General features: G+C 45.7%; 1 protein-coding gene across 4 annotated transcripts in view; it reads right to left on the bottom strand.

Moving 5' to 3' along the window:
* GAS7 (growth arrest specific 7) overlaps nucleotides 1-26,714 on the bottom strand; it is a 96,656-nt gene that overhangs the window by 23,568 nt on the left and 46,374 nt on the right. For all 4 annotated transcript variants that reach the window (XM_062610591.1, XM_062610592.1, XM_062610593.1 and 1 more), the window contains exons 3-8: nucleotides 21,541-21,612; nucleotides 20,261-20,346; nucleotides 17,539-17,592; nucleotides 8,399-8,488; nucleotides 6,000-6,115; nucleotides 1,816-1,890 (exon numbers count right to left, since the gene is read on the bottom strand). In XM_062610591.1, coding sequence (XP_062466575.1) covers nucleotides 1,816-1,890; nucleotides 6,000-6,115; nucleotides 8,399-8,488; nucleotides 17,539-17,592; nucleotides 20,261-20,346; nucleotides 21,541-21,612 — 493 coding nt within the window. The remainder of the gene's footprint in view (nucleotides 1-1,815; nucleotides 1,891-5,999; nucleotides 6,116-8,398; nucleotides 8,489-17,538; nucleotides 17,593-20,260; nucleotides 20,347-21,540; nucleotides 21,613-26,714) is intronic.

Genomic DNA, 26,714 nt, shown 5'->3' with positions numbered 1-26,714 from the left:
TGAGGTTGCTCCAATGAGTTGACTTCTCAAGCATGGTGTTCACCACAGCTAAACAACCTGAGATTGTTTCACCTACATAAATGCTCTCAGCTCTTCTTCTCTAGTTGCACCCTGAGGTACCCTCCCACTGTCAGTTCTCACTGGCACTATGTTGCCTGATCTGTTCAACGGAAGATGTCTGCTAAGCATCTTCTGCATCTCTTATCCAGCTATAGTGACTTGATTGGATGTATGGATCATATCACCTTCTGTGTACATGCAACAGCACTTTACTTTCAGCAACTGGCACAGAACCATCCCAATAATACAAATCAGTCCCATCTCAGCACCCTTGTGTTCCACTCACATACATGATGGTGGGTCTTCTTACCACCAAAGGAGGGCAGAGGACCTTGGAGGGACAGCTCATACTTTGTGACAATTCCATAGACAGCAAAGCTGGAAAATGGTCTGTAGAGTATGAAACCAGCAGTGGTAACTGGTATGTTCACAGAGCAGTTCATTGGGTCCCCCAACTCATACCTTCCCAGGAATGAGAGGAAGACCCTGGTGAATGCTTACTTTGAGTGTGCTAGGCTGCAGTCTCACTTCTGGATCCTTCAAATCTTCCTGTTAGCTGCTCTTCCTCCCTCACTTCTTTAAATGGAACCTTTCCCCTTCCCAGGGCCTTACCAGTTCTCAGGATCTTCTCACTAGCCTCTTCTTGGCCCTAGCCAACCTGGCCATCATAGCACCAGGAGGAAAAATACCAGCAGGACCTCATTCCACTCCCTCACCTTGCCACCCCCCCAGACAGAGCGTCACTGGGCAGTGTTCCTAGCTCCCTGCACTCTGCTCTGTGTCCCCTTACCTCCCTACTTCAACGTTTTTTATGCTTCAGTCCTCATTCCCTCTCTTTTCAACTACTCTCCCCTAGTGTTCTCCCCCTTCATTGTTTCAGATATTTTCTCCTTCTCGTATTCGGGGTAGAAAAAAGTGGGAGGAGGATGCAGAAGAAAGCTGTTTTAGTTTGCTAGAAGCAGGTTAGCACCCTCCCCTAAAGGGGAAAGAAGAACAGAAACCACTGTCAAGGGAGGTACTTGGAGAAGCCTAGTTAGCCTCCTGCACTTTCTGTCCTTGCTTACTGGAAGCTGAGCAAACACCTTGTGGAGCTTCACTGCCAGTAGAAACACCCTGTGTCAGAACTAGGATGAGGATAATAATTTCAAAGCTTGGCTTTCAGTGCTTAGATGGTTTGTGTTGGAACAGACAGAGCTAACAACTTCTAATCCTTCAGGAGTGGTGTCATTCCATTATTTTCACTGAACTGCAATCTAATCTGAAGTGCATTGCCTAATACCTTCTTAATAACTTCTGAAGTGTGAACATGCTGTAATGGACAACCTGCTGCTTCTCTTGGAGAGCCATACCCACGATGAGAAGGAACTTCATCCTCTCAGTCTGTGCTGCTACAATTCTACTGGCCTGACCTTATGGATCTACTTTCAACAGTAAGTATATTCCATATATACTTCCATAGTCAAAGTAGTTTAGTACTTCTACATGCTAATCTTTAAAGGAGCTAGTGCTGGCTAGAATAAGGACAGCATAAACACATTACTGGAAACATATGCATATACGTAAAACTGTACCATAAACATCTTCATAAGGAAAATAAGAAAAGCAATTCTATCTTTCCCAACACACGCAGGATGCTGAGCTAAATAAACCTCTACTCAATGGGAGAGCTCAGGAAAAGTACATGTACCTGTGTGGGAGGAATGCTTTTTATGTTAAAATCTCTGTCTTCTGCAAAAGTCAAAGAGACACACTTACCCTTCCTCCTGAGCAGCCAAGGAATTCTGAGACAGCTTGGACAGGTTCTTCGCATATTCCTCCTCAATCTTTATCCTACACTCACACACATACACACACACAGAGAAAATAAAGATAGCAGTAAGTAAGCTTTAAGGCAGAAACCCACACACATCATTGCAAGAAATTCTCTGCATTTTAACACATTTTGCCACAGGAATTTTACTTTCAGTCTCCAGGGTTTGGCAGCACCAGTTTCAGGTTCCATCTCTCCCCTCCATATGCCAAAAATGCAGTGGCAAGAGCATGGATAGATGTGTGATAAAATCTGAAGGAAAAGCTACAGTTCTGGAGAGCAAATAACAAGGACAAAGTGCTTCTACTGTGCAACATGGACTGTTTGCAAAACCGGGCACACTTGAGAAATGTGTTTCAGTCTGCCACTAAACGTGCGCTCACACATCCTCGAGGCAAAGATTAAGGAATGAACCATTGCAGGAGAAATACAAATGAGGTTTGTGGTGCTGGACTACACCTTTCCTAGGAATACAAGTGCTTCCTGATCCCCATGACAGATAACAAAGCTGGTGAAGATATGGCAGGGGCTCCTGCCACCTACAAGTGGTGGTGCAGCTCCTACCATTCACCCATCATGCCCACTACCCTGTCCTCCTCTCTGCTCACTCAGCAGCACCACACAGGAACAGGATCTGAGCTTGCCCTCAGTGGAGGTGCACAAGAGGGAGACTGTTGGCACACAACCACTATGAAAACATGGGCTGAACAAGGGGACAAGCATAAATGCTGGCTGCACAGCAGGGAGGGAAAGAGCAGCTGCTGGTGCAGAGGTGACATGCATCATGCTTGAAAACAATCTTCAACTACCCTGAGTTCTCCTAAGTGAGACATCTGCAAGGTACACATGATCCCAACTAGGGCAAACAAATGGCTCTTGGCTGGTTTTCAAATTAGTTTGCTCAATAAAGCACCTCTAAGAGAGAGCTGAGTGATATCCAGGTGGAGCAACTCCTGATTTTGTGCTAAACTGTGAACAAGCAGGGGAAAAGCCTGGTTAGAAATCCACCTCCTTCCACTGAGAGGACAGAAGGTGGGGTATTTTTGGCAGGCCCATTGGCAGTAGCTAGTTGAGCAAGCACTGTTATGCAGGCTGTTTTTGAGACAAAAGGGATCCCTAGAGCCAGCTAAGAGGGGTCTGATATTCTGGGCTTCTGAAAATAGGATGTGCATGTCACTGTGTGGGATGCAGCTGGCTGAAGCCCAAGGTGATACCCAGCTTGGTACAGCACAGTACAACTACAGAGCATGCCCAGCATGTGGGGGCTTCTTCATCCCCCTCCCATGAGAACAAAACCAGACAGCTCCTCACACCTGCTGCAGCAAGACCAACAAATACAGCTTTCAGCACCAAGGCTATGCTGTGGTTAGGACCTCACAATGTAAAGGGTTTGATCCAGGCACGCTTCACTTGACCTACTTTAAATATCTACTTCACGATGAGGCTAATCTTGTCTTAGAAGTGGCAATTTCTATGGACTGGAAAGGGAGCACAGGTCAACTACACCTTCAACTACACCTTCACACCCAAACCCCCTCCATGTTTCTGGTTCCCACTAACTTGTTTAAGAAGTTTCCCAACTTCACTCCCTGTGTTTCCGAAGCATTATAAGTACATTTTGACCCATGCTGTCCTTAGTTCTAGTTGCTCTTTGGAGTTTTATTCCTTGCTCTTATGCTTCTTTTGAAATAAAGTACTTTGTGTGCTCACACCCAGATACTTTCAGTCACGCTGTTGCAATGGATGAAGAAAAAACGGAGAGCTCCAAGGGGAGGCAAAGATGATCTGATGTGACTACCATGCAAGAAGAAACTAAATAGATTAAGACAACACAGGGAACACAGGGAAAAGGTGAATAGAGGGTATCTGACAGACATCTACACAACTGCCACTGGATGAAGATAGTGATTGTGACTTTAAGTTGCTTTTTTTTTTTTTTACACTATTTCTCCAGATTAGAAGGGAGCAATGAAGTTATCAAACAACAGCACAATTACTTTTCCTGTAGTACACAGACTGCAGAAATCTTGTCCATTTGTTGTAGTGGCCAAAAATATAGAAAGACTCAAAAGGATGAGACAGAGTGGAAGGTGCTTACAACTACCTGCTGAACATGGCAGCAGCTAAACAATCTGATTTACATTTTCCAAGCACAGTCCAGCTTGATGAAAAAAGTGAGAGGCCAAAAGCCCAATTTGTGTTCCTTTGCTACTAACTCATACTCAGAGACTGATGCTATTCTAGGCAGTCTGCATATTTTCTTGGCTGTTCTAATGCAAGTGCTGGACCATATTTTTACTTTCGATTTAAAGCAATTCTTCCTTTCCTTCACACCCACACCCTTGATCTCCTGTTTTGAGGCCTGTTTTATTCAAATTCAAAGTCTGTGTTATAACCCTACCTTTGTCAACAGGTGCTGAATAAACACAGAATTGCTATTTACAAGTAGTTCCTCTTAAAGAACCTACTTGAGAAACTGAATTTCAGTTAGTGTTGCTTCTTGTTGGTTAATTGATGAAGTAATATGGTTATCACGTCTCATCCCTGCTTCCTATTTAAAGCTTTTTTTATCAGCTGCCTAAACCTCACCTCCAGAAGGCAGATGGAGAGGATTTTTCTGGACATGAAAACACCTATACATAGTCTTGTATTCCCCGAGTCCTTCTTCCTATCAGTCCTTCTTCCCTCTGAGCTGGAAATGTAAAGGTTCCCCTGACGGCCTGAAGTCTCATTTCTGTGAGTAACTTCTCCAACTCGACACAATCCTCCTCATTTTCCACACACAGCACTCCTGAATCATTTGTTCCAAACAGAAGGAAAATGTATTCATCTTTTTATAACTCCCATCTAGATTCTCTTCACAATTAATTCCAAACCTTGTTTCCAGCACACAGTGAATCTTTTCTGCCTTTCCTTCTACCAACATGCCTACTTCTCTCTACTGAGGACATAAACATGCCTCTTCCAGTGTCAGAGCTGTTCTTTCTTTGTTCTCTCATTTCATGTCAACCTTCCATCCCTCTCGAATGCTCCCTTCTTTTGTTTCTACCAGATTTTATTATGTATTACTTTCTTTGGGGCAGATATCCTCCTCTTTTCCCTGTCCATGGCTATCACAATTCTGCTCACCTTCTCCTCATCTTCCAGCTTAGCAAGCCTATTTTTCGACTGTATTTTTTCTTTGTCAGCTAGTCCTTCCTTCTACCTGCATCCTCTGGTCACACTGGTCACACTGGGTCAGAGAGTACACTGTCCCTTGGACTGTCTTATGTCACAGGCAGCATGAACCACATGTGGATGCTGGGCCCTCTGCACCTCCTGTATCACTGTCCTCATTGCCTGGCCTATCCTTTTCATTTCTCCACTGCTGCCACATCTTTAATACCTTAAAAAAGACAAGAGCACCAGCGTGATCTGCCTTCCTCCTGGGAATAAACACTGCTTTTTCCCTATGGGCTGTTCTCAAGTTGTGAGAGTCATCCTCAAGATGATTTACACTGGCCTGGACACATGAGAAATGATTTCAAATAATACTGACACTACTTATGAGTAATGATGTCACATCATCTCCTGTACCTGGTTGAACTGAGCATCTATCAACTGCTTGTTTGGTGCTCAGTGCACCTCCCATATCAGCAGAGCAACAGACCATTAACAGCATTCTGCCATTTTCTGGTAAAGACATCTGCCTTTAGGACTTGGGGTTCACTCTAAATATCTTTATGTGTACTTCAGCTCCATATCCACCTGAATTCCCAAGTGATGTCTTTTTACGTCTTCCTCTAGGTAACTGTGTTTATGCTCTATGTCAACAAATTGCTTCTCTATTTTTCAGGCAAAATAGTTCCTTTCAAAATACCTTCACCTTGTTTTTTCCATGTTCAGGTTTTCCTTGAATCTGCAATGTAAAACCTTCTTGGTTCCCTCTACCTAAATGGACAGCCAGTGTGCAAAGCAGGAGAAGCAAGTTGGAGAGTGTGGATGGACATTAAAGGAAAATTAAAATGTTCTTTATGAATTGGTATCATATCTTTTACATAGTTTAATTAATGTACCAAAGGAATATCTAAATCAGGAAAAAAATATATATTGCCATAAACAGTTAATTTAATAGCAAAGTGCTCTTTACCTTTCTCGAACAAACTCTGCCATTTCTTTCTGCATTTGTTTCCCTTTAAGCTGCTTTTGAAGAAGAATCTCAAATCCCGACACTGTATTGTTCCCTTGCGAATCCTTCTTATCAGCCTGGAAGGAAAAAGCAAGTTCAACAAAAAGATATGGGGATCAAAAGCAAGACATGTAGCTCCAAGCCTCTACTGCCCAAGGAGTCAGGGATACAGGCAGCAGTGGTGGTCAAAGAGCCCTCCCTGATCACAGCTGATGGTTGAAGCACCTCAGCCCCTGTCAGAGGAACAGTCCAATACTTTCTCTTTCCCCATCCTCTTACTCCAATGCCCCAGCACTGGGGCTGGCTCTGGCAAGCATGAGCCCCAGTGGCCCACCCTGCATAGAGAAAGGCAGCACAAGAGAATAGGAGGAGGAGGACAGGGAGGACACTGCTTGCTCCTTCCAGGGGTAATGTAGCCTTAAACAACCTTTAACAGACTGTCAGGCTCAACCCTGACTTGCATTCAAAAAAATACAGCCATTCTGCACAGGTCAGCTGTAAGGGAAGGCAAAGCAGCAACTTGTTCAACAGGTTACTACCACACATCCCATCTTTCACTGTTTCCAACACAGCCCTTTCTACCCTTTGCTCCACTGACTTCAGGGTCGCTACAAGGACCAAGTCAGTTTTCTCTCTGCTCTTTTCTCCCTGATCTTTCGGCATTTCTCTATTTCAGAATTTAATTTCCTACCCTCTTCCAACAAACAGGCATGGAAAACACTTCCCTAAGGGCTACAGGTTTTGTTCTGATGCGCTGGGTGCTGCACATCTGCACAAAGGAAAATGCCACATTAATCCAAGTACGATACCAGGCACTGGGCAGCTGAGACAATGGGAGGAGTGGAGCTGATGGAAGAAGGAAGGCAAGTCATGGATGACAAGACCAAACAAGAGGAAAAGTCCTGGGAGCAGAGCTATGGGAGGATACAAGCTTGCAGAAGGCAGCTTTCAGTGGAGTTTCACTGACAGCAAGATTGGACCAAAACCAAGGAACCAAGTGGTGGCCAAGATTAAATGGAAAGAACCAAAGAGAGCAGTGACTTCTGCAAGACATGTGCAAAACATAAGCGTCTACACCATGAATGACTTATTGCTCATTGGGATCACAATACTGGAAGAAGCTGAAGAAAATCTGATGGTTTGGGAATGTCACAATTTGCAGTTATGTCAGCGTATTGTAGCAAGTTACTACAACTTGCCACTAGTTATCATACCAACACTGAGTACACATGAGGGGAAGTGCTGCTGTGCCTCCAACACGTACACTTTTGTAAGTAAAACTCTTTATTTTGATGTTTGAAATGGAAATCCTTCAACATCCCATAACTGAAAATCTTCACTTTGGAGGCGGCATTTCACCCACCCCAAAAAAAGCTTCCCAGTAGAAGAGTCTTTTTCTATCAGCTCCAAACTTGAAGGACTATTATATCATTTTAATCTGATTCAGGATCCTGAAAGCAGAGCTAAGTGCGAGAGGGCACACACAGAAACACAGTCACTAGAGACTTCCCCTGCTGAAGCCTGCATTAAAACTATTCCATTTAATAGCTACTTAGGAGCCTGTCCTCCTCAAACCTCATCCTTTAAAAAGTCATTTATCATCTCTCCTACAGAATATCCCATAGGAGAGTTTTCCAATTTAACAGAAAGTTTGTAAAGGACCTTCACCAAATTCAGCGACTTGATTTTCATCTTTATGATGGATTAACCCAGAGATATATTTGAGCAAGGCAGAGATCTGAATTTGGTAATGAGATCTGAGCTTCCATTTCTAAATTGGCTGTTTTCAAATGCAGGGTATTGAATCTAAGTGAATGCCCCATCCCCGGCACTGTTCAAGGCCAGGCTGGATGGGCCTTGGGAAACCTAGTCTAGTGCGAGGTGTCTCTGCCCATGGCAAGAGTTGGAACTAAATGAGCTTAAGGCCCTTTCCAACCCAAGCCATTCTATGATTCTATTTGCTTGTTATAAATGTGATACTCCCAGCTTCCTCATGCATTCCTAATTCTCATGCTCTGGAAACAGTGAAATATCATTGCCTGCCAGCCACCTCCTGCTGCATAGCCCTTTTGGCTGAGGTATTTCGGGATGTGTAGTTTGTCCTACATCCTCCCCATTTACTGACCAAAACCATCTCCTGAGAGCTGACCTTGCCTTTCTGGACATTCTTCTGATAATTATCCACATCTGACACCACTGAGATGGTTTCCACTGGTGTCTTCAGTCTCCCTTGTGCTGCCCTAATATTCTGCATTTCAGCCCAAATTCTCCTTTACTTTGTACCACAAATCAAGCTGTTTGTTCCACTTTTCCAGCAGCTCAAGAGCTGCAATATGGCATGTGGCTGGCTGCCTACTTACCCAGAAATAATCACAGTAGCTCCACTCTGAAGGTTTCAGCAACTGCTGCTCTGGCATTATGTCAGGGTGGGGGAAAGTCACACAGTTTATCTGTAACAAAAAAAGCAAAAGAGAGAAGGTAATGAAATGGAGCTGTTGATGAGATCTATGCAGATGAAAGGTTATATACACACTCTTCCAATCAGAAAATCCAGTGAATGAATGTCAGAGAAGAAAAATTGGCTGTTTCATGGAAACAGCAGCTAAGTATTCCCAGAAAGCTCCTGTGAGCAAGCAGGAGTGCCGCCTCAGAGGAAAATCACCTCCCTGTTTCACATGAGGAAAACTGCTTGATTTGGAAAGTGCCATACAGGGAGCTTTCCCAGATCCCTAACAAAGTGTGGGGAAAATCCTGACGTGGAACACCCTGAACACACAAAATGCTGTGAGCAGCAGACAGCACTGAAGGCACTATTGGAGTATCTCATCAGAAAACCTCAGCTATCTTAGCTTCTTACAGGATTACATAAAAAGGTGTTATTTGTTCATTCCAGAGACCTTTTCAGTTGAAAGTGATGCTCCCTGCAAAAAGTAACAGGGGCTCTCTTAAGTCAGGTAGCCTTCAGTACACAAAACCCACAGCAATCTGAGACAGGATTCATCACACAATCATTAAACAAAGGCATAAAGAAGTACAAGTGCTTATTAAGTTATCACAGTAGAAAATGTAGCCTGATAAAAGCACAATGGAAGTGAAGAATGTGACAGCTACTGCAGAAGGTGCTGCAGAATAACTCTGGATGTACTTAAGCCCTTCAGAGGAAGCATTGACAAGAGTCAGAGCTCACTGCCAGTATATAATGCTCCCCTGCATTTCTGCTGGGCAGGCACACTAAAATCAGCCTCTTATTGCCCCCACAGGTTCACTGGCCACTAAGAGTGTATTAATTGAGCAACAAACAGAAGTTGGGAATGGAAGACTTGCAAATGTAACTATGGGTTTGGGGAGTTAATGTTCACAGGAAATCCAGAAACAAAGCTGTGGGCAGGGTTAGCACAGCTGCATGGGCAGACCTAAAAGGAGTGCTTACACACAGTGAATCTGCCTTTTGGCTATTCAGAGGGGATCAAAAAGGACACAGCAAAGTGCTGACACAGAGTAAAGCCACCATGGTAGAGCAGGGCAGACAAAGCCTTTAGCTGATACAACGCTGTTCCTACAAACCCACACTGGCTCTGCTGCTGGCTGCCCATGCTGAAGTTTCAGGGGCTGTCCCGTACATAATGCAAGACCTCTGTTCCACCCCCTGTCTCCACAAAAATCACTCTGTTCAGCACTTGCCAAGTCCATTTCAAAGCAGGCTGAGGACCCTGCACCTACAGGTTCTAAACCATGCATCTTCCCCTTCAGCTCCCATCAGGCTTCAATCTGATCTGCAGGAGACCAGGGCTCCTGCTTCACCACCATTCTGCAGGCACCAGCTGTGTGGTACTGCATCTCCAGCCAGAGCCAGCCTCCTCCGGGCACACAGTCCCCACTGCAGGAGCTGCTGGAAACACCTCCTGTTCCTTCACATTCCACAGCAGAAGTGCCACACATCAGGAGATATAAAACACCAGCTCAGTTCAGAGTGGGATGGCCATGCAAGAGAGGTGCTAGTGCTCACCCTCACATCCCTGCAGTGTTGGGGCATGCCAGGGGATGTGCCTGTGCAGTTAGCTGGGCTTGCCCATGCTGCAGCATCAGGCCCTGTGTTAACCCAGGCTGACCTCAGTCACCACCACAGCCTCCAGCATGAAGCTCCTCCACAAGGGATGCTCCACTGAGAACACCTTCTGTCTCTGCTAAAATTTTCCTCTCCTGCCTTTTCTCTGTCAGCTCAGTTATCTCAGGACAACACTGCAAGCCCATCTTGCCCTGGTTTTCTTCAGTTAGGCAGGTTGGGTTACCTTCCCTTCTCCACTCAGGGATCGCCAAGATCTAAAAGCCTGCACGCAGATCCCATAATCCCTACAAGGATGCCTCACAACTGATCAGCCCAGATGACTTACAAATAGTGGCTATAAACCTTAAGCCAAATTGCTACCTTCAGATAGCATCCAATAAGCACTGACCTGGACCAGTGCTAGATTGGTGCACAAGGGCAGACAGAGAAAAGGCTCCACTTTGCTGGATCACCAAATTCCATTCCACTGCTGTACCTGGGCATGCCTCTATGCTGCCATAGACACACACTATCTCTCAAATAGCACAATATATTGTAGTTTCATCTTAAGACACTGAGACAGCCTCAGAACCTGTGAACAATCACTCTGGCAGGTATCACAGCAGGCCAACTGGTTCCCATGAGAGCAATGCTGCAGCTTATCCTCCCAGAGCAGGGGAGATGCAGGAAACAAAGTCTTGTCAGCAATGACAACGTTTTAGGTAACCAAGTGGAGGATGCGGTGTCAAGACAGGTTTAAACAGCTTCTGGCTTTGACGATTTCTGGCTTGGATGCTGCATTTCACACTCAAGTGAATAAAAATCTGGGTCACAGCCACAGGTCACTTGGATGCCAGCCCTTCCAGTCTTCACCACCCTCTACAGCATTTCCAACTCCTCCAGCAACTCCATGTACTGAAGCCCCTCTAGCCCCTCCAGACCCTCTCTGGCAGCCTGCATGCAGCACTGACCCATGCACAGGTACCATGTGTCTTTACACAACACACCTCAGAGCATCCAGGACAAGGTGCTGCCCCACAAGGGCAGACTGCCAAGCTACAGGAACACTGGACTTAGCTCAAGTTAACACTAGTTAGCAGCAAAAGGCAAAAGAGGTAAAGAGACTCCACAGAAGTTTTAGGGATGCTGGAAACGATGTACACCTCCATTATTGGGAACGCCAGTACTGCAGTGGGGAAAGGACAAGGTATTCTGGTTTACACATATCTTCTTACTGGTGAACTTTCAGAGAATGGCTAGGAGGTCCCCTGTGGAAACACTGCTGAGTGGAGTTTTGTGCTTCTCAAAATGGCTTATTTCAACTGAGAAAGAACCAAATGCTTTCCATGAAGACAGCAGTGTTTTCAAGGCAGATTTCTAGAACACAACACTGGAGAATCAAACACAGAAACACAGAATTTAATCACAGAATAGTTTGGGCTGGAAGGGACCTTCAAAGGTCACCTAGTCCAAGCCCCCTGCAATGAGCAGGGGCATCTGCAACTAGATCATGTTGCCTACAACCACATCCAGCCTGGCCTTGAATGACTCAAGATGGTGCATTCACAGCTTCTCTGGGCAACCTTTGCCAGTGTTCTACCACCCTCATCGTAAATAATTTCTCCCTCAGCCTGAATCTCTCTCTTTCAGTTTAAAACTATCACCCCTCATCCCATCACAACAGGCCCTGCTAAAAACTCTCTCCCCATTTTTCTTTATAGGCCCCTTTTAAGAACTGAAAGCCCACAATAAGGTTTTCCTGTAGTCGTCTCAGGCTGAATAACTCCAACTCTCTCAGCCGTTCCTCACAGCAGAGACGTTTCAGTCCTCTGATCATTTTTGTGGCCCTCCTCTGGACCATCTCCAGCAGGTCCATGTCTTTCCTGTACTAAGGACTCCAAAGCTGCATGCAAACATTTTCACACTGGATAATGAGAAGGGGGGAATAAGTACCTCCTAAGTGTATTTTAAAGCCTTTTCCAGATGGCTGGATGTCATCACATTGTGCACCAGCACATGAAGGTAACATGCAGCAGGGAGCACATACAGTGGCATGCAAGTTGTTCCCTGCAGCTTAGAAATCTGCAAAGGAAATTCAAATTTCCCACTAAAACCAGCATCTGCTTCCCAAAAACTAAATCTGTGTTGGTTGGAAGCTGCTTAATGAACGTTAAGACTCTATTACATCACTATGTCCTAAATAAATAAATACAAAGGCACTGGAAATGCCCATGCTTGGACTGTGTATGGACCAAACGCACTGCACCATGTCCACATGCACAACAGGAAGAGGAGCAGTGAGTACACACATCAACAGGTGATCAGAGTAGAGTTTATTCACGTGTTCCTCAAAGAATATCATCAGACGCAAAGTTTTATTAAATAAATCAAACATCCTCCACTTCTCCGAAGCTTATACTTGTCTAGAAACAATGCTGAAAGGTCTGGAAAAAGTCATGAGGCCATTTGGGTTGAGTATCCCGTTTAAAAGGAAACTGGCGTCAGAACTGACAAAACAAAATGCAGAAGCTTTTGCAAGATTATTTGTGTGGTAAATAGAATTTAACAGAACTTACAGTTTTCTGAACAAAGTCCTGGAGGGGGCATGAAAGTTTCTGAAACTCTACGAATATTACTGAAAGTTATATACAGCTGCACAGGAAATCCTCTGACTCCCTCTTTCCTTTCATCACCACAGATTTCATACAACAAGAGCTCTTAGATCTGTATTTCCAAACATTTCTAAAACCTCTCAGGGTTTCCCAGCAGGGAGGAGAACACTGAGCTGGCACTGAGCAGAACATGGCTACATGCCAGCAGTGGAGTGACCACATCTCATTCTCCCTACAATTCTCCCTCTGAAATGCCCTTCTTCTTATTCCTAAAATCAAAGATAGCTAAAAAAAACCCACTCAGGCTCACCAGCTTAGTCCCACTGATGAGCTTTTTGATGCTAGAGAGTCAAAGCATCTCACAATGATGTCCTGATGTTTATTAACAGCATTAATTAGCTTTATCAGTCCCACAAAGAGCAATTCCCCCTCCCCATACAAGGGACCACTGTTCTCACTAACTGCATCCCTGAGAGCCAGTCAGGCTACATGCAAGGTCCAAATTCAAACCATGGCAGCACTAATCTCTTTCCCCAATGCTGATAGCCAGCAAGACCCGAACAGACGTGTGCAGAAGCTGACTATTACAGCTGGACTTGGCAGTAAGAAACAAAACAAATTAAAACACATCTCAGCTAAGGATGGAGGCACAAAACTTCAAGGGAAAACAAGGCGTTATGACCTGCATTAGATTTGCATAGGCTCTTCTGAGGTGATAATCAGCCTCACCATGATATTAACTCCTCATTTGGCCTCTTTACTAATAAAAATAATGGCTGTTGTCAGCTTTCAACAAAGAAAAATTAATGACAAGGCACCAGCAAGGCGTACTGCAGGGATAAGCTAAGCAAACATGCCAGAAGACAGCAGCCTGTCCTTCCAGCTCCCACAGGACACGAGTGGCACCATCAAATCTATGGGAGAGCCCCGGGCTCACCAAGGCTAGAAGAAGGTACGCAGACAGAGAAGACATGCTGTGAAAACCATGGTGACACCAAAGCTCAGGGGGACACAACCCAGACAAGCAACAGAAATTGATGCATTTCTCTTGACAAGCCTGTTGTGGACCAAACTCAATAAATGGTTCAAAATACTTTTGTCTGTATACTGATCATGAGCAAAAGCAGTTATATTTTTAGCAGCTAAATATTCCAGCTCACGTTTCACAGGAATACATTGGCAGTGATGGCAAAGTGAGCTGTTTACTCATGGTTGTAGGTAACTCTTGACCATGTCTGAGATGCAAAGGGGTGACAGGAGAAGAAAAGTCATAGGGTGGCAGGTGAGTGCATAGAATTTGCACAAAGGCAGCATGCACATGAGCAAGAAACTTTGTTGGTTTGGACACACACATTCATTTTGTGGATTTCAAACTCTCTGGAGACTCTGAAGTTGCTACCAGCACTCACAGTAAATGACACATTGCCCAGCAACATGAATAAACCAAGAATAATTTGATCAAGGTTAGGTAATCAACTACATTTTTATTACATAAGGCACTATATAAATAAAGCAGCAGACAGTGGGCGAGCTTACTGGGCCATGCTAAAGTGACTAAAGCAGGGCAACATGCTTGTTCATTTATTCAACTTCAAAATGCACATTATTTTTCTCAATTTCTACACATTCACAGCACCTTAAACACAGCATGGTTGTGCTGGATAGCTTAACTTCAGTATCTGCTTTACAATTCCAGCTGAGACCCAAAAAGTACAATGGCCAACTCCACTGGATGCAATGAGGGACTGTTTGGGCAAAAGAGTCAAATGCAAAGGCTGGAGATCTCAGAAGAGGCTTGGGCACTCAGTAGAGGCCCAGAAATGCCTGGACTGTGTCTAGGCAGCTTTGATATCATGAGTTTGCATGGGGTTTTAGCACTGGCAGGGTGATGCTGCAGCTATGGTACAACAGAATGGGAGATCAAACAACTCAAATTCTAATCATTAACAAGTCAATTTATATTCTTCCTATTTCAAATGGAAGGTTCCACCAAAAGTGCTTAGGAGCCCTCTTTATTTGGTCCATGTGTACAAAGGTTGAGAGATGATTTGGTCCGTGCAAGGGATTTCAGAGAGTTTCTGCCATGCAGTCAGCCCCAGAGCAGAAGAGAGCATGCAGCCTCAGACTCTGTTCCTCACATGATGTCAGACGCAGAGCACAGCAGCAGAAAATACCAAGTTACTGCATGTAGGCTGCCCCTCTTCCCATCTGCAGCACGTGTTCATTTATGTGTTCAACATACGCAATGCAAATGCTAGCGTTTTCCAAGTCATGCTGTATCTTGACAAGACACCAGAGCATTCTTCAGAAGGAAACCCACACTCGGAAGTAGCATATCAGCAGAGAGGTTTCTTGCTCTTCAAGTGAGACATGGTGGGTTCCCCGAGTCAATACCCTGCAGTACATTCTCTATTTAACTCTCCCTCACGTATAATAAAGGAATTCCAGCTTCCATGGATAACTCACGTCCAGAGACAGCTTTTCAGGAATCAAACAGCAAACCATCCAGCCTAAAACTAATGAGTCCATTTTGAATCACTGCAAAAATCAACACAGACCACTGACCTGCACTGCTGCTTCTTAAGAGAGCATCAATAATCTGCGCAAGCAGCAGTTTCATAACAGTCTCTGTATATAACCCTTCCAAAGAAAACAGAGAACACAGTGATTTCAAGATTCATTTACCAACGAGAAAACATCATATTCTTTTCTTGTTGGATGCATATAGATGAGAAATACTCCAGCTCCCACTATCCTTCAAGATTTCCAGAAGCCATGTTCCTAAATGGTTATTTGGATGTAGAAGAGGCAGATGCAGTCCTAGGAAGAAAGGAACAAACTCCCACTCCTCTGCTGAAAGCAGCGGAACAGAGACAGAGAGGCTGCAGCTGCTGGACATCACCTCATGTCCACAGTTTGCATAACACAGGATTTCAGTCTGGGGAGAGATTTGCTTTTCTGAGAGACTTAGTCACAAAAATCCCCTCTGCAAGAAGAGGTTCTGCCTGAGCACAGCTACAGACCAAGAAAAAACATCTGACAGAAAGCTAAGGACATGCCCTACAGCTCTGTTACTGAGAACATCCCAATGTTAGCTTGAGCGATGCTGAACAAATATAACCTCCCAGGAGACAGGGGGAAAATTTACATTGTTTTACAGCTTACACTCTGTATGAGAATTGTTTTTCACAATGCTTCCTTGATGCAGGCAATGGCTCGGAGCAAACAGCTGTTAAAATTAGCTTGGGTTTGTCTGTCTGATGCATCGTGCTTGAAAGCTTCAGACTTCTGCTGGACAAATGCACACCCAGTGACCCCGACATAACACACAACAGCTTCTTGCTTTGCAGATGCTACCAGATGGCACATGGGCCAGCAAATATGAACAGTAAAAAACACCCTCAGTGAACAGCCTGTGTCCTCAGCCCTGTAAGCAGCAAGTATTTCAGGAACACAGGCACTCTTCTGCTGCACCTTGCAAGCCACCATCTCTAGTCCATCTAGACATGATGTTCAGCCCATGGTTTGCTCCTACCCCTCCAACCCAGGTTGGCAGGGACTGCATTAGGTGGCTCTGACAAGTTTCCAGCCCCAGCCACCATAGCCCTGCAGCTAATTCCCCAGGACATTGCAAATCTAAACCAGCTTCATGACGTACAACTCCCTCAATACACTAACAGTAACAGCACGTTTCATTTGTAACAACCTATTCTGATAACCAAGCAAACTGCTGAAGATATTTTTCCCCTACAAAACTGTACCTACATAGCAATGACTGACCTGCACTTGCTCCTTCTGGCACATGCTCCTTCCAAACACTCATCCTCCTCACCAGAAACACAGGGAATTGTGCCCCACCAACACATAAATCCACCAACAGATAAATCAGGCTCTGTGTGATGATAATATAGACAACAACCTCCTCCACTTAATAACAGTTAATGATGTACAACATTATTCTTTTTGTTCCTGTGGATTTTACACCCTGCCAATGCTTGCAGCTATAAGCATGTTTATTGCCTCTCCTTTACTGCTGCAATATATTTATCTGCTCATTTATCTTCTTTATTATTTCCTTTTAAACAAACTTTTCTATTCCCAGCCACTTTCAGAAACCTATTTTGATTTCCCTTCTGTGTTTTAACATCTGTCCTGCACTGAGGAGGCCAGAAGTGCAAACTGGGTTCCAGATGAGGTCAACAGGCACACAAAAGATATTAATGTCAGTAAACAGGATACTGAAGAACATTGTAATTGAGTCAGCTATATTTAATTACTAATATTAAAAGGAAATGTAAGATTATCTTCAGACTGAAACTTAAAATCTTTACCTATATCTAGTGGAAGGTGTCCCTGCCTGGGGCAGGAGGTTGGAATGAGATGAGCTTTAAAGGTCCCTTCCAACCCAAACCATTTCACGATGATTTCTCCATCATAAATCTTCACTTGGACACTCTGGCACAGAAAAACACCTTCTGACACCTCTTTGGGAAAAAACAAAGATTCTGCCCTGGCAGGGCAACGACCATCTCCTCGGATTTGTGCATTTCCAACCTGTGACTGCTTCTCCAAGTAGAGGCTGCGGATGGGGGTTTCCACACGAGGAAGTTTCCTCAGGATCCCTGCTTCACATTTAGGACCTCTGGAACACCCTTGCCTCCCGCTCATCCCAGATGCACCGGGATCAAAGGGATAACGACACTGGAATTCTGTCCAGGTAGAAGAACCCCGAGCCTCCCCGGGGATCTTCACTTAGGAGCGTTTCCACACCAAAATCACTCGCGGTGATTCACCCTTGCCCGCCGCCCCCCGGCACGAAGCCCCCGCCGCCCCGCGCACTCACCGTCAGGCTGCTCTCCTTGCTCTGCCGCCGCGGCGCCGCCGGGGACCCGGGGGTCTGTGGAGACAAGCGGGGCACATCGTCACGGCCGCTCTCGAAGCCCAGCATGGCGGGGCTGGAGCTAGGCGGACCCCATGGCCCAGAGCCGCGGCTCGGCTCGGTTCGGCTCCGCTCCGGGCGCAGTGGAGGCGGTGCCGCCGCCAACCCGCGCGGCCAATGGCGGAGCGCGCTGCCGAGCGAGGCGGTCCCGCCGCCCGCCCGCCGAGCCCTCAGGGCGGCCCCGTCCCGCGGCGCTGCCTCTGAGGGGAGTGACCGCCCCGGCAGCTCCGAGCCCCGCGGCACAGCGGTGCCCCCAGCATGGTGCCCCCCGGCCGGGCAGTGCTGCCGCAGCGCCCGCACCAGCGCGATCCCTTCGGGTACAGCCCGAGAGCCGCGGCCAGCTCCGGTCACATCGTGTCCTGGGCCGAGCGCGTTGCACCGGGGCCGGGCTGTGCTGCTGCTCCCGCCGTGGCTGTTGTGACAACCCGGACGGGCAGCGTTCAGCTGCTCTCTAGGAAGCCGTAAACAAGGCCTGGCCCTGCGCCCAGCGCAGCACAGCTCCGCGTTGTTCTCTGCTGTGGCTTTTTCCCCCCTCGACCTGTTTCCAAGAAATGTGCCTGAGGGATCTTGCCAGCGTTTGTTCGGACGATGGCTGCTGCCCAGGCCCAAGAAAGCATCCTGGAGGATGCCTGGAAGCAGCTCTGCAGCAGGAGACAGCCTGTGCCAAGCACAGACAAGGAGGCAGTCAAGGCGAAGCAGCTTGGGGTGGCCCAAGACAAGCAAATGGGAGAGGGACTGTCCAAAGTGCATGAGAGTTTGCGGTGCAGAGAACAGCTTCTTGCAACCAACAGTTCACGGTCAGATGTTTTCCTTACTAAGGACTCTTCTTACAAAAGCAGCCAGCTCCCAGGAAGAGCAGGCTCCTGAGTGGGCATGGACATGAGCTACTGCTAATGCAGCCAGTTATAAACTAGTTACAGGTTCAAAGCAGGAATGAAGCCAGGATTTCAAATTGAGAAAAACTGTAATAAAGGAGCAATGGAAAGAAAGTATCACAGAGGCTGTTAGAGTAAATGAGGAAACTCATGAAAGGGATTTTTGTCAGTCTGATGGTTGAGGCAGCTGAACAAAGCAGTGCATGGTAATGGGCTGCCCATGTAGCTCAGAAGTGAATTTGTCCAAAAAGGTGGCTATAAATGTGAGTCAGGCTCAGCACTGTAAAAATGGAAAGTAGCAAATGTAGCAAAAGGAAGTTTTGGAGGTGTCAGTTAATGTGACTTGTGAACCAGTGCAAAAACACTGTGAACCAGATACCTTGAGAAATGAATGTTTTGCAAAAGGCTTACCACAGCTACTTTAAAAGGAAGGCACAGCCTGCATGTTTTTTTGGGTTCTCTGAGGGTGTCACAGCAGATGTGTGGACAGGGGTGTCTGACAATGCACTGCACTACACCAGGTTTTAAAACGCTTTTGACCTAGTTTGGTCATGGGTTTTTTTATATGTTTTTTTAATACGGTCTGCCTCCAGCCTGTGCAAACTGCTCAGAGAAGAAGCAGCACGGGCAGTGCAAGATGTTTGATGTGGAAGGAACAGGGAGTCTGAAGTAAGTGCGGAACTGTGTCATGGGAGATGAATCCACTGGTGTGGAAGCAAAACCAGAAATGCTAACTTAGCTGCAATAAGAACACATGAGGGCAAGCCTGAAGGCCACTACTTAGGAGACAATGGGTGAGAAAGTGGGCTGAGGCAAAGAGGGACAGTTGGAAGACAACACAAAATTAAGACCAAGAAATAGGGAACATCAGAGAGATGCTGATAGCGACAGGCAACCCAAGTCAGGATGGCAGCAGCACACAAATCATTTCACTTGGAGTATTTAAGGAGTTGCACTTAGAAGAACCTGTCAGTTACTACAGAAATGAGGCAAGAGGACTCAGGTCTGGTACCATCAGGGTTACCAATGGGCAGGGAAGCACAACCCTACAGGAGTGCAACCCACCACCTATTCAACTGTCGTTTTGGCGGGGAGTGAAGAGTTTCATGGGAGAAGCTGGACGAGGGCCCTGTGCTGCATCTGCAGACCTGTGGGGAAGACTTGCCCACGGACACAAAGTGGTACAAGAAAAAGTGCAGAGATATTTACTGAAAACTTGGACAAACAGGCAGGGAGACCATCCACGGGTCAGTGATGAGATGGGTGAGGCACACGCTATGTCACGCACAGAGGAGGGTCTGTAAGAGGACATGCAGGAATGGATGAAGTAATTGCGAAACAAGTTTCAGACAAATTCTTTGTGAATATTGTCTTTGGGAGGGAAAGCTGGAGCTGCAAGAAAACACAATGAGATACAGACATGGGCAGATGTGCAAGTCTAGAGAGAGAACTGTGCTGGGGAGAGGCCCAGGTTTCTTGCTGGAGTGGCAAGAAAAATTGTAGGGTTGTTAATAGTGACTGAAGTGTCAGAGTGATAGGATGAAAATATCCCAAGTATCTTGGCATTTTGTACTGCTTTACCAGCTGGACACAAAGACTAACTATTCTAGATACAACAAATCTGGTCTGGTCTGGCAGTTCCCAAAAGAAAATGACTCTTGACCTCCTGCCCTGGGCATATTCCAAAATTACTGAAGTGGAGACCCATGTATCCATGGATAGCTCTGTTTGAACTTTTGCCCCAGACTTACCTGTGGATCCCCACTGGCTTTTCGGAGGCTCATATGACCAGAGTCGAGCTGGTGTACTGGGGTCCCAGAGATGTAGTAGCCATTCACTGTAAGAACAGATGAAGAGTTAACAGGCTCGCTGCTGGTAGCAAATTAATAAATACACACTTAAAAAACTATAATCACTAATTGAACAGACAGATATAAATCAGTGTCTTTTTTGAATTAGCAGTGCGCACTGCCTCCTGCCTAAGAAACTACAGATGCTTCTCCCCATTCCAACAGGCTGGCAATGTGTTGTGTTAACTCCAATCCAGAAAGACCCCAGAACTGGACTCTACAGAAGCTCAGCCCATGGACCCACAGCAGGCTCTTAACAGCAGTTATGACAGGAGTTACTGAGCTGGAAAGAGCTAAGAAAAAGAGATGCCCAGACTCAAAACAACTCCCCTATCATTGTTTGGTAAAGTTATGTGTTTGAAGAAGTTGGGTATGTTGTATTTGGTTTGTGTGGCAAGGTTTTGGTAGTGGGGGGAGGCACATGGGTGGCTTCTGTAAGAAGGTGCCAGAAGCTTCTCTCATGTCTGATAGAGCCAATGCCAGCTGGCTCCAAGAGTGACCTGCTGCTGGCCAAGGCCAAGCCCATCAGTGACAGTGGTAGCTCCTCTGGGTCCACGTATTTAAGAACGTGGGGGAAACTGCACAGGAGCAATTGCAGCCAGAGAGAAGAGTAAGAATATGTTAGGGAAAACTCTGTGGACCCCAAGGTCAGTGCAGAAGAAGGGCAGGAGGTGCTCCAGGTACTGCAGGAGAGGTTCCCCTGCAGCCCGTGGTGCAGCCCATGGTGAGGCAGGCTGTCCCCTTGCAACCCATGGAGGTCCACAGTGGAGCAGATATTCACCTGCAGCTTGTGGAGGACCCCATGCTGGAGCTGTTTGCTTCCCCTACCCCAGCAGAAAGTGGGACTGGGAAAGGCAGCCTGTCTTCCCACTGAGAGCCAGCAACCCTGCTGGCTTGCTGGGCCACCATCTGCCTCCATGCTCCAAGGAAGAAGCTATCTCAGCTCTGAGCAAACACGTCAGACACCCAGCCAGAAGATGCATCAGTAGGGAAACAACAGCCAAGAAGATGTATCAGAAGTGACACCACCACACCCCCCCCCCCCCATATTCTGCTACACTTGCATGACCATGTACATTAAATACACTTCTCAGGTAATCACAGCATTTTCCTTTGCTCTGCTGAGTGGTGGAGAAGCAGATTCACCCAATGCAGTGGTCAGTCACAGCAGCAAAAAGTACCTGCAGAACTCTTCTGTGACACAGGGCTCTTTGGAGTCCCAGGCACGCTGCTTGGCCGCTCCCAGGTCGTTTCTGTTGAAGGGAAACATCAGTGTAAGGGTGACAGAGGCCTTGAACACACACCAGAGTTACGTGTATTATACACAGACAAATGGGTCTGACCCTCAGTGTTCTCTGACCCAAGTTCTCACACTGTGAGGAAGATGCCTGCACTTCCCATCTCCTTCCATCTCTTTCTGCTGTTGCTCCCCAGCCCTGGCTCCCTTGCCGGCCAGCTGGGATGGGTGGAGACAGAGCAGACTGGGAGCTGCATCACTGGTTCTTCCAGTGCAGATCTGCCCTAAGGCTGTGCTCCTCAAGAAAGCAGGGGTACAGCAATAGCACACATCACTATAAGCTGGTGCCACCATGACAGCCTTTCCAGATGGAGTTAAATCAAGCTCAGCCCAGAGTCCTGCCTGCAGCCACTGTGGACACCGTGACCTACCCAGCCACAGTGGCTGCAGCACAGCCAGTCATGGCCCTGGGAACAAGGACCAAGCAGTGGCAGTGCCTTCGCCCCTGCTGTCTGCATCAAAGGCAGCTGTGAATGACTCAGAGATGTGGTTTTAGTGACATATACATACACCATAACATTTTTTTCCCCTCAACAAAGCTATTTCCCTAGCAAATCTCCTTTTGCTTTCCACTCGGGCTGTTTAGCAGCTGGGATATGCAAATGTACGTCACACCAGTTTTGATACTCAAAGACTGTCGATGCTTTCCCTCTCACAAGTTTCCTCTGAAGTTTAGCCATTCTGCTCATTTTCTCAGCAAATGGAAAATTATTTTTGACCACTGAATACAGACAATTTAATTGCAAAACTTTGTAAAAGCTGCAAACAGCAGACAGTAGAGTTACAACAGCAACTTCTGCAGAAGTTGAGCCAGAAAGCCCAAACCACCATTCCTTTTCAATAAACATACTGGTACCAAACCAAATAAATAATACTGTCTGACTGCCAATATCAAATAAGAAAATAAGCAAGTTAGTGTAATCATAGAATGGTTTGGGTTAGAAGGGACCTTAAAGCCTCATCCAGTTTCAACCGCCGGCCATGAGCACATTCCAACAGACCAGGTTACTCCAAGCCCCATTCAACCTGCCAGGGATAAGGCAGCCACATCTTCTCTGGGCACTCTGTGCCAGCGCCTCAGCACCCTCACTGTAAAGTATTTCTTTCTAACCTCTAACCTAAATGTCCCCTGTTTAAGTCTGAACCCATCACCCCTTGTCCTATCACTACAGTCAAAAGCTTATATAGGCCACTTCATTTGAAACAGTTATTCTCAAAATCCCAACCAACAGCCATCCAACCATGCCAAAACTGAGATCCTGCATCTCTCTCAAGTGGTACTGAAGCAGGAGAGAACCCTTGGGCATAACAGTCTAGGGTTGGCAGCCAGTGCTTCCATCAGGGCACATGAAGCCTTCTATCCTGCGTGAGTGATGCTAACAGGATGCTAACATGCTTCAAGAATCAATAAAGGCCTGTTGGGTAAAGAAGGGAATACTGTTTTGTCTATCTTTATGCACATATTCATGCACATACACACACATCCTGATGTCCTCAAGGGTTGCGTTAGGTTCCTCATTTTGGGAAATCCCAAATGGGGGAAGGTGCCATCCCCTACACCTGTGATGCCCAAATACTTGAGACATATTCCCTGCTTACCCCTCTCTTCCCTTCTCCCCAGGCCACAGCTTGCTTTTGCTTGCAAAGAAAAATACTTTGAGCACTGAATTTTCTTTGCAAGTGCAAAACCTGGTGGACAAACAGCTTTGATGAATCATGGGGAAATGTTTAAATTTTACTCAGCTTTTTGTGAACTGGGGAGCAAGCTAATAAATTCCATGCTAGGTCAATGAGGAAGAACTGGAATGTGTTTTAACTACATAGAAGGAAAATTAAATGCTAGGAGTTGTCTTTTGTGAGTCAGCTTGTCTTGGCTTCAAATACTCAAATGCATGATTAAATAAAGACAAATTCTAATTTACATTTATTGTAATGCAAAGGTAAACAACAGAAAATGCTGCCCACGTTTCTGGTAATGATTTATTTTTGTAACATAACTTGTTGATTACTGAATAGTATGAGTTGACTTCAAGTCAAGCGCTTCAAAGGATGGCTTTTGGGGATCCATGTGGAGGGGCTGTGGTGTCCCCTTATGCTGTGCCCAAATGCACTCAGTGGGGTAACACGCTTTGATCAGAACTGACTTTGACATTAGCAGTAAAAACAGTTACCTTAATATTTGGCTTGAGGCTTTTTATGCCAGCATATCCTTCAACAATATTTTTGCATTTTTGAGACTGTACAAAGAATGCACTTAAAACCTTGCAAATATATTAGAAATGTAATTAATCGGTTAAAATAACCAGCTGCTTCTTGTAATTCATCTCTCCTTTGCCTGCTAGCTGCTGTGAAGATGGCGTGAAGTGACTGATTACTCCCCTCTGCCATACAGAAAGCCCAGATACATAATTTGCGGGAAGAAATGTCATACATGAAAGAGCAGCGCCAAGCGCTTTGCATATTTGTGAATTCAACCCAAAGCACTCAGTGTCTGGACAAATTTTCTAAAATAAAGTGATTGCTGGGTTATGCACATTGAAAATTCATAGAATTATAAAATCAAAGAGGTTGGAAAAGACCTTCAAGTTCATCAAGTCCAGCCGTTCCCCCAGCGCTGCCAAGTTCACCACTAAACTGTGTCAGTAAAGATTTCGTCTACAAGGAAATAAAATCTTTTATTGGGTAGGAAATGAAAAGAATACGAGTGTTTTAAACCCATTTACTTTGAGTGCTAGGAGAAAAAAAACTCCACTTCTCTGCACACAGTAAAAGAGGAATTGTTCCTGCAGCTGAAGTAGGGACAGAAACCAACCTCCATCAGGACTGCACTGCTGTAATGCCATCTACTGGAAGCAACTAAATTTACCAAGATAGTAACATCACAAATTTCTCTTCAGCTTAGTCATGATCAGAGTGAATGGGGAAGGGGGATGATTGTTTTTCAGAACTACACAGAAAAGGCTTGATGAGAGATAACACCCTGCTTAATACATCCAAGACAGAGTCTTGTCTTGGTGTACTAAATGCAGCCTTTGATCCTCATGCTTGGAAAATCTGAAAACTACCTTTAAACATGTGGTAAAATAATGATCAGTACTATTAAGAATAGATTCAATATCAGGCTAGATTTTATATTCCACACAATCTTCCAGAGAGGAAGTTAGAGTCAGGCTAAAAGCTTTCACTCTTCGAGAGTGTAATTTAGCACTGGCAGACCAATATCTACAAGTTCTGCTCTCCATTATCAGCCACATGTTCATACTCAATTTAGCAAATGAAGAGAAGGAATAATCAGCAGTTTCCTTGTCATCCTCTGGACTGTGAAGGTGGTTTGTGAACAAAAAGAGTCCTGCAGCCCTGGGAGATACTCAAGGGGCTTTGGAGCAACCTTGTCTAGTGGAAGGTGTCCCTGCCTATGGCAGGGGGTTGGAACTGGATGAGCTTTAAGGTCCCTTCACAGGGACAGCTTTGGCTGTCCCTTCACAGCCAAACCAGGCTGTGATTCTGTGAAGCTATTATTCTATGAAATTAGTTACTGTACAGCAAGGCAGTAGAAAGCCACTTGCTCAAACTGAAATGACGTAGTGAGAGGAAAACCAGTTACAATACCCAAGCTCTACGTGCCAACAGAACCAAAGAGGGCTTTCACAGATGTAGTTAGACATTTCCTCCCAAAGGAAAGCGGAAACCTGGGGTGTTTGGGGGAAAAAAAGTTCACTTTGCATCTGTTTGGCAGAATGAGAAATAACATGATGTGTCAGGCCTTCAGAGAGACACACACTGTGGGACATCATGTCAGCTTCTGAGGAGGTCCGAGTGGTGATGATTTTTGTGATCAAAGTTGTAGCAGCTGAAGAAGGAATGTGGTGTCCCTTCTCCATGATCCAGCAGCACTCTGAAGTCAAAGCAGCTGCTTTCTAGTCTGAACTTACCACATCAGCCAAGCATCAGGGCTTTAACATCTAGCATAATCCCTCCTCAGTGTGCTCATATTGCTTTCAGGACTGGATTTAGTACCTCTGCATTCTGTCATGTGTAGTGCTATTTTAGGAGCTAAATGCTCCAGTTTCATCGGCCAAACTATGAGAATACAGCAGAGCAAGCCAGAGGACCTCTGGGTCTGCTCAGTGTGCAGTAACTTTCCCTGGTCCAAAGGATCTATAGCAGCTACAACCTGTCACTCCTACAGCACCTGTACTGGTGCTAGCTCGTCTTTATAAACAGGTTTGGAGTTTGGTTTGATTTTAACAGATCTCTTATGCTGAGCAGCTCTAAACCCAGTTACTGCCCTGAATAATGTGAACCTGTGCAGGCTGCATCAGCCACTGATATGGATCACAGACTCACGGAATACCAGGTTGGAAGGGACCTCAAGGATCATCTGGTCCAACCTTTCTAGGAAAAGCATGACCGAGAAAAGATTCCCAGCACCCTGTCCAGCTGAATCTTAACAGTGTCCAGTGCTGGGGAATCCACCACTTCCCTGGGGAGATTATTCCAGTGGCTGACTGTTCTCATGGTGAAAAATTTTCCTACTGTGTCCAATCAGAATCTCACCAGGATAACCTGTGAGATACATTATATTATTAATAAGACATTATCCCTGTCTTTTCCATGTGAGTCCTTGTAAAAAGAGAGTCTCCATCTTCTTTGTAAACATCTTTTAAATACTGGAACACAGTGACACAAATCCAGTTCTCTCAGCCTTTACTCATATGGCTTTCCAGTCTTTTGACCATCTTTGTGGCCCTTCTCTAGACCCTCTCCAGCCCATCCACATCTTTTTTGTATAGCTACAAAACTATTCCTTAAAACATAAAGGATTAGAAGTGATTTTTGCACTAGGGTAGAACAGGCCCCACAGTCTTACCTCATTGTTTTTGGATTCGCTTTGCTTTTGCCAATGGCATGTAGGAACCACCCCTATGTGCAGATAGTTTGCTAATCTTTTGTCCTTCCTTTGCTGCTCCCCTGCATCTTTCTAGGCTTTTAGCATAGTTTACAGCCTGCCCCTGGCTCCTAACAGTGCAAAGATTGGTTGGACCTGTGAGTGGAAGG

The sequence above is a fragment of the Pezoporus occidentalis genome, unplaced genomic scaffold (genome assembly GCF_034315485.1).
Source record: "Pezoporus occidentalis ecotype Australia unplaced genomic scaffold, CSIRO_AGI_Poc_V1 ctg148, whole genome shotgun sequence".
Lineage (NCBI taxonomy): Eukaryota > Metazoa > Chordata > Aves > Psittaciformes > Psittacidae > Pezoporus > Pezoporus occidentalis.
Note: the sequence above shows the minus strand (reverse complement) of the source record. Positions and strands in the feature narration are given on the sequence as shown.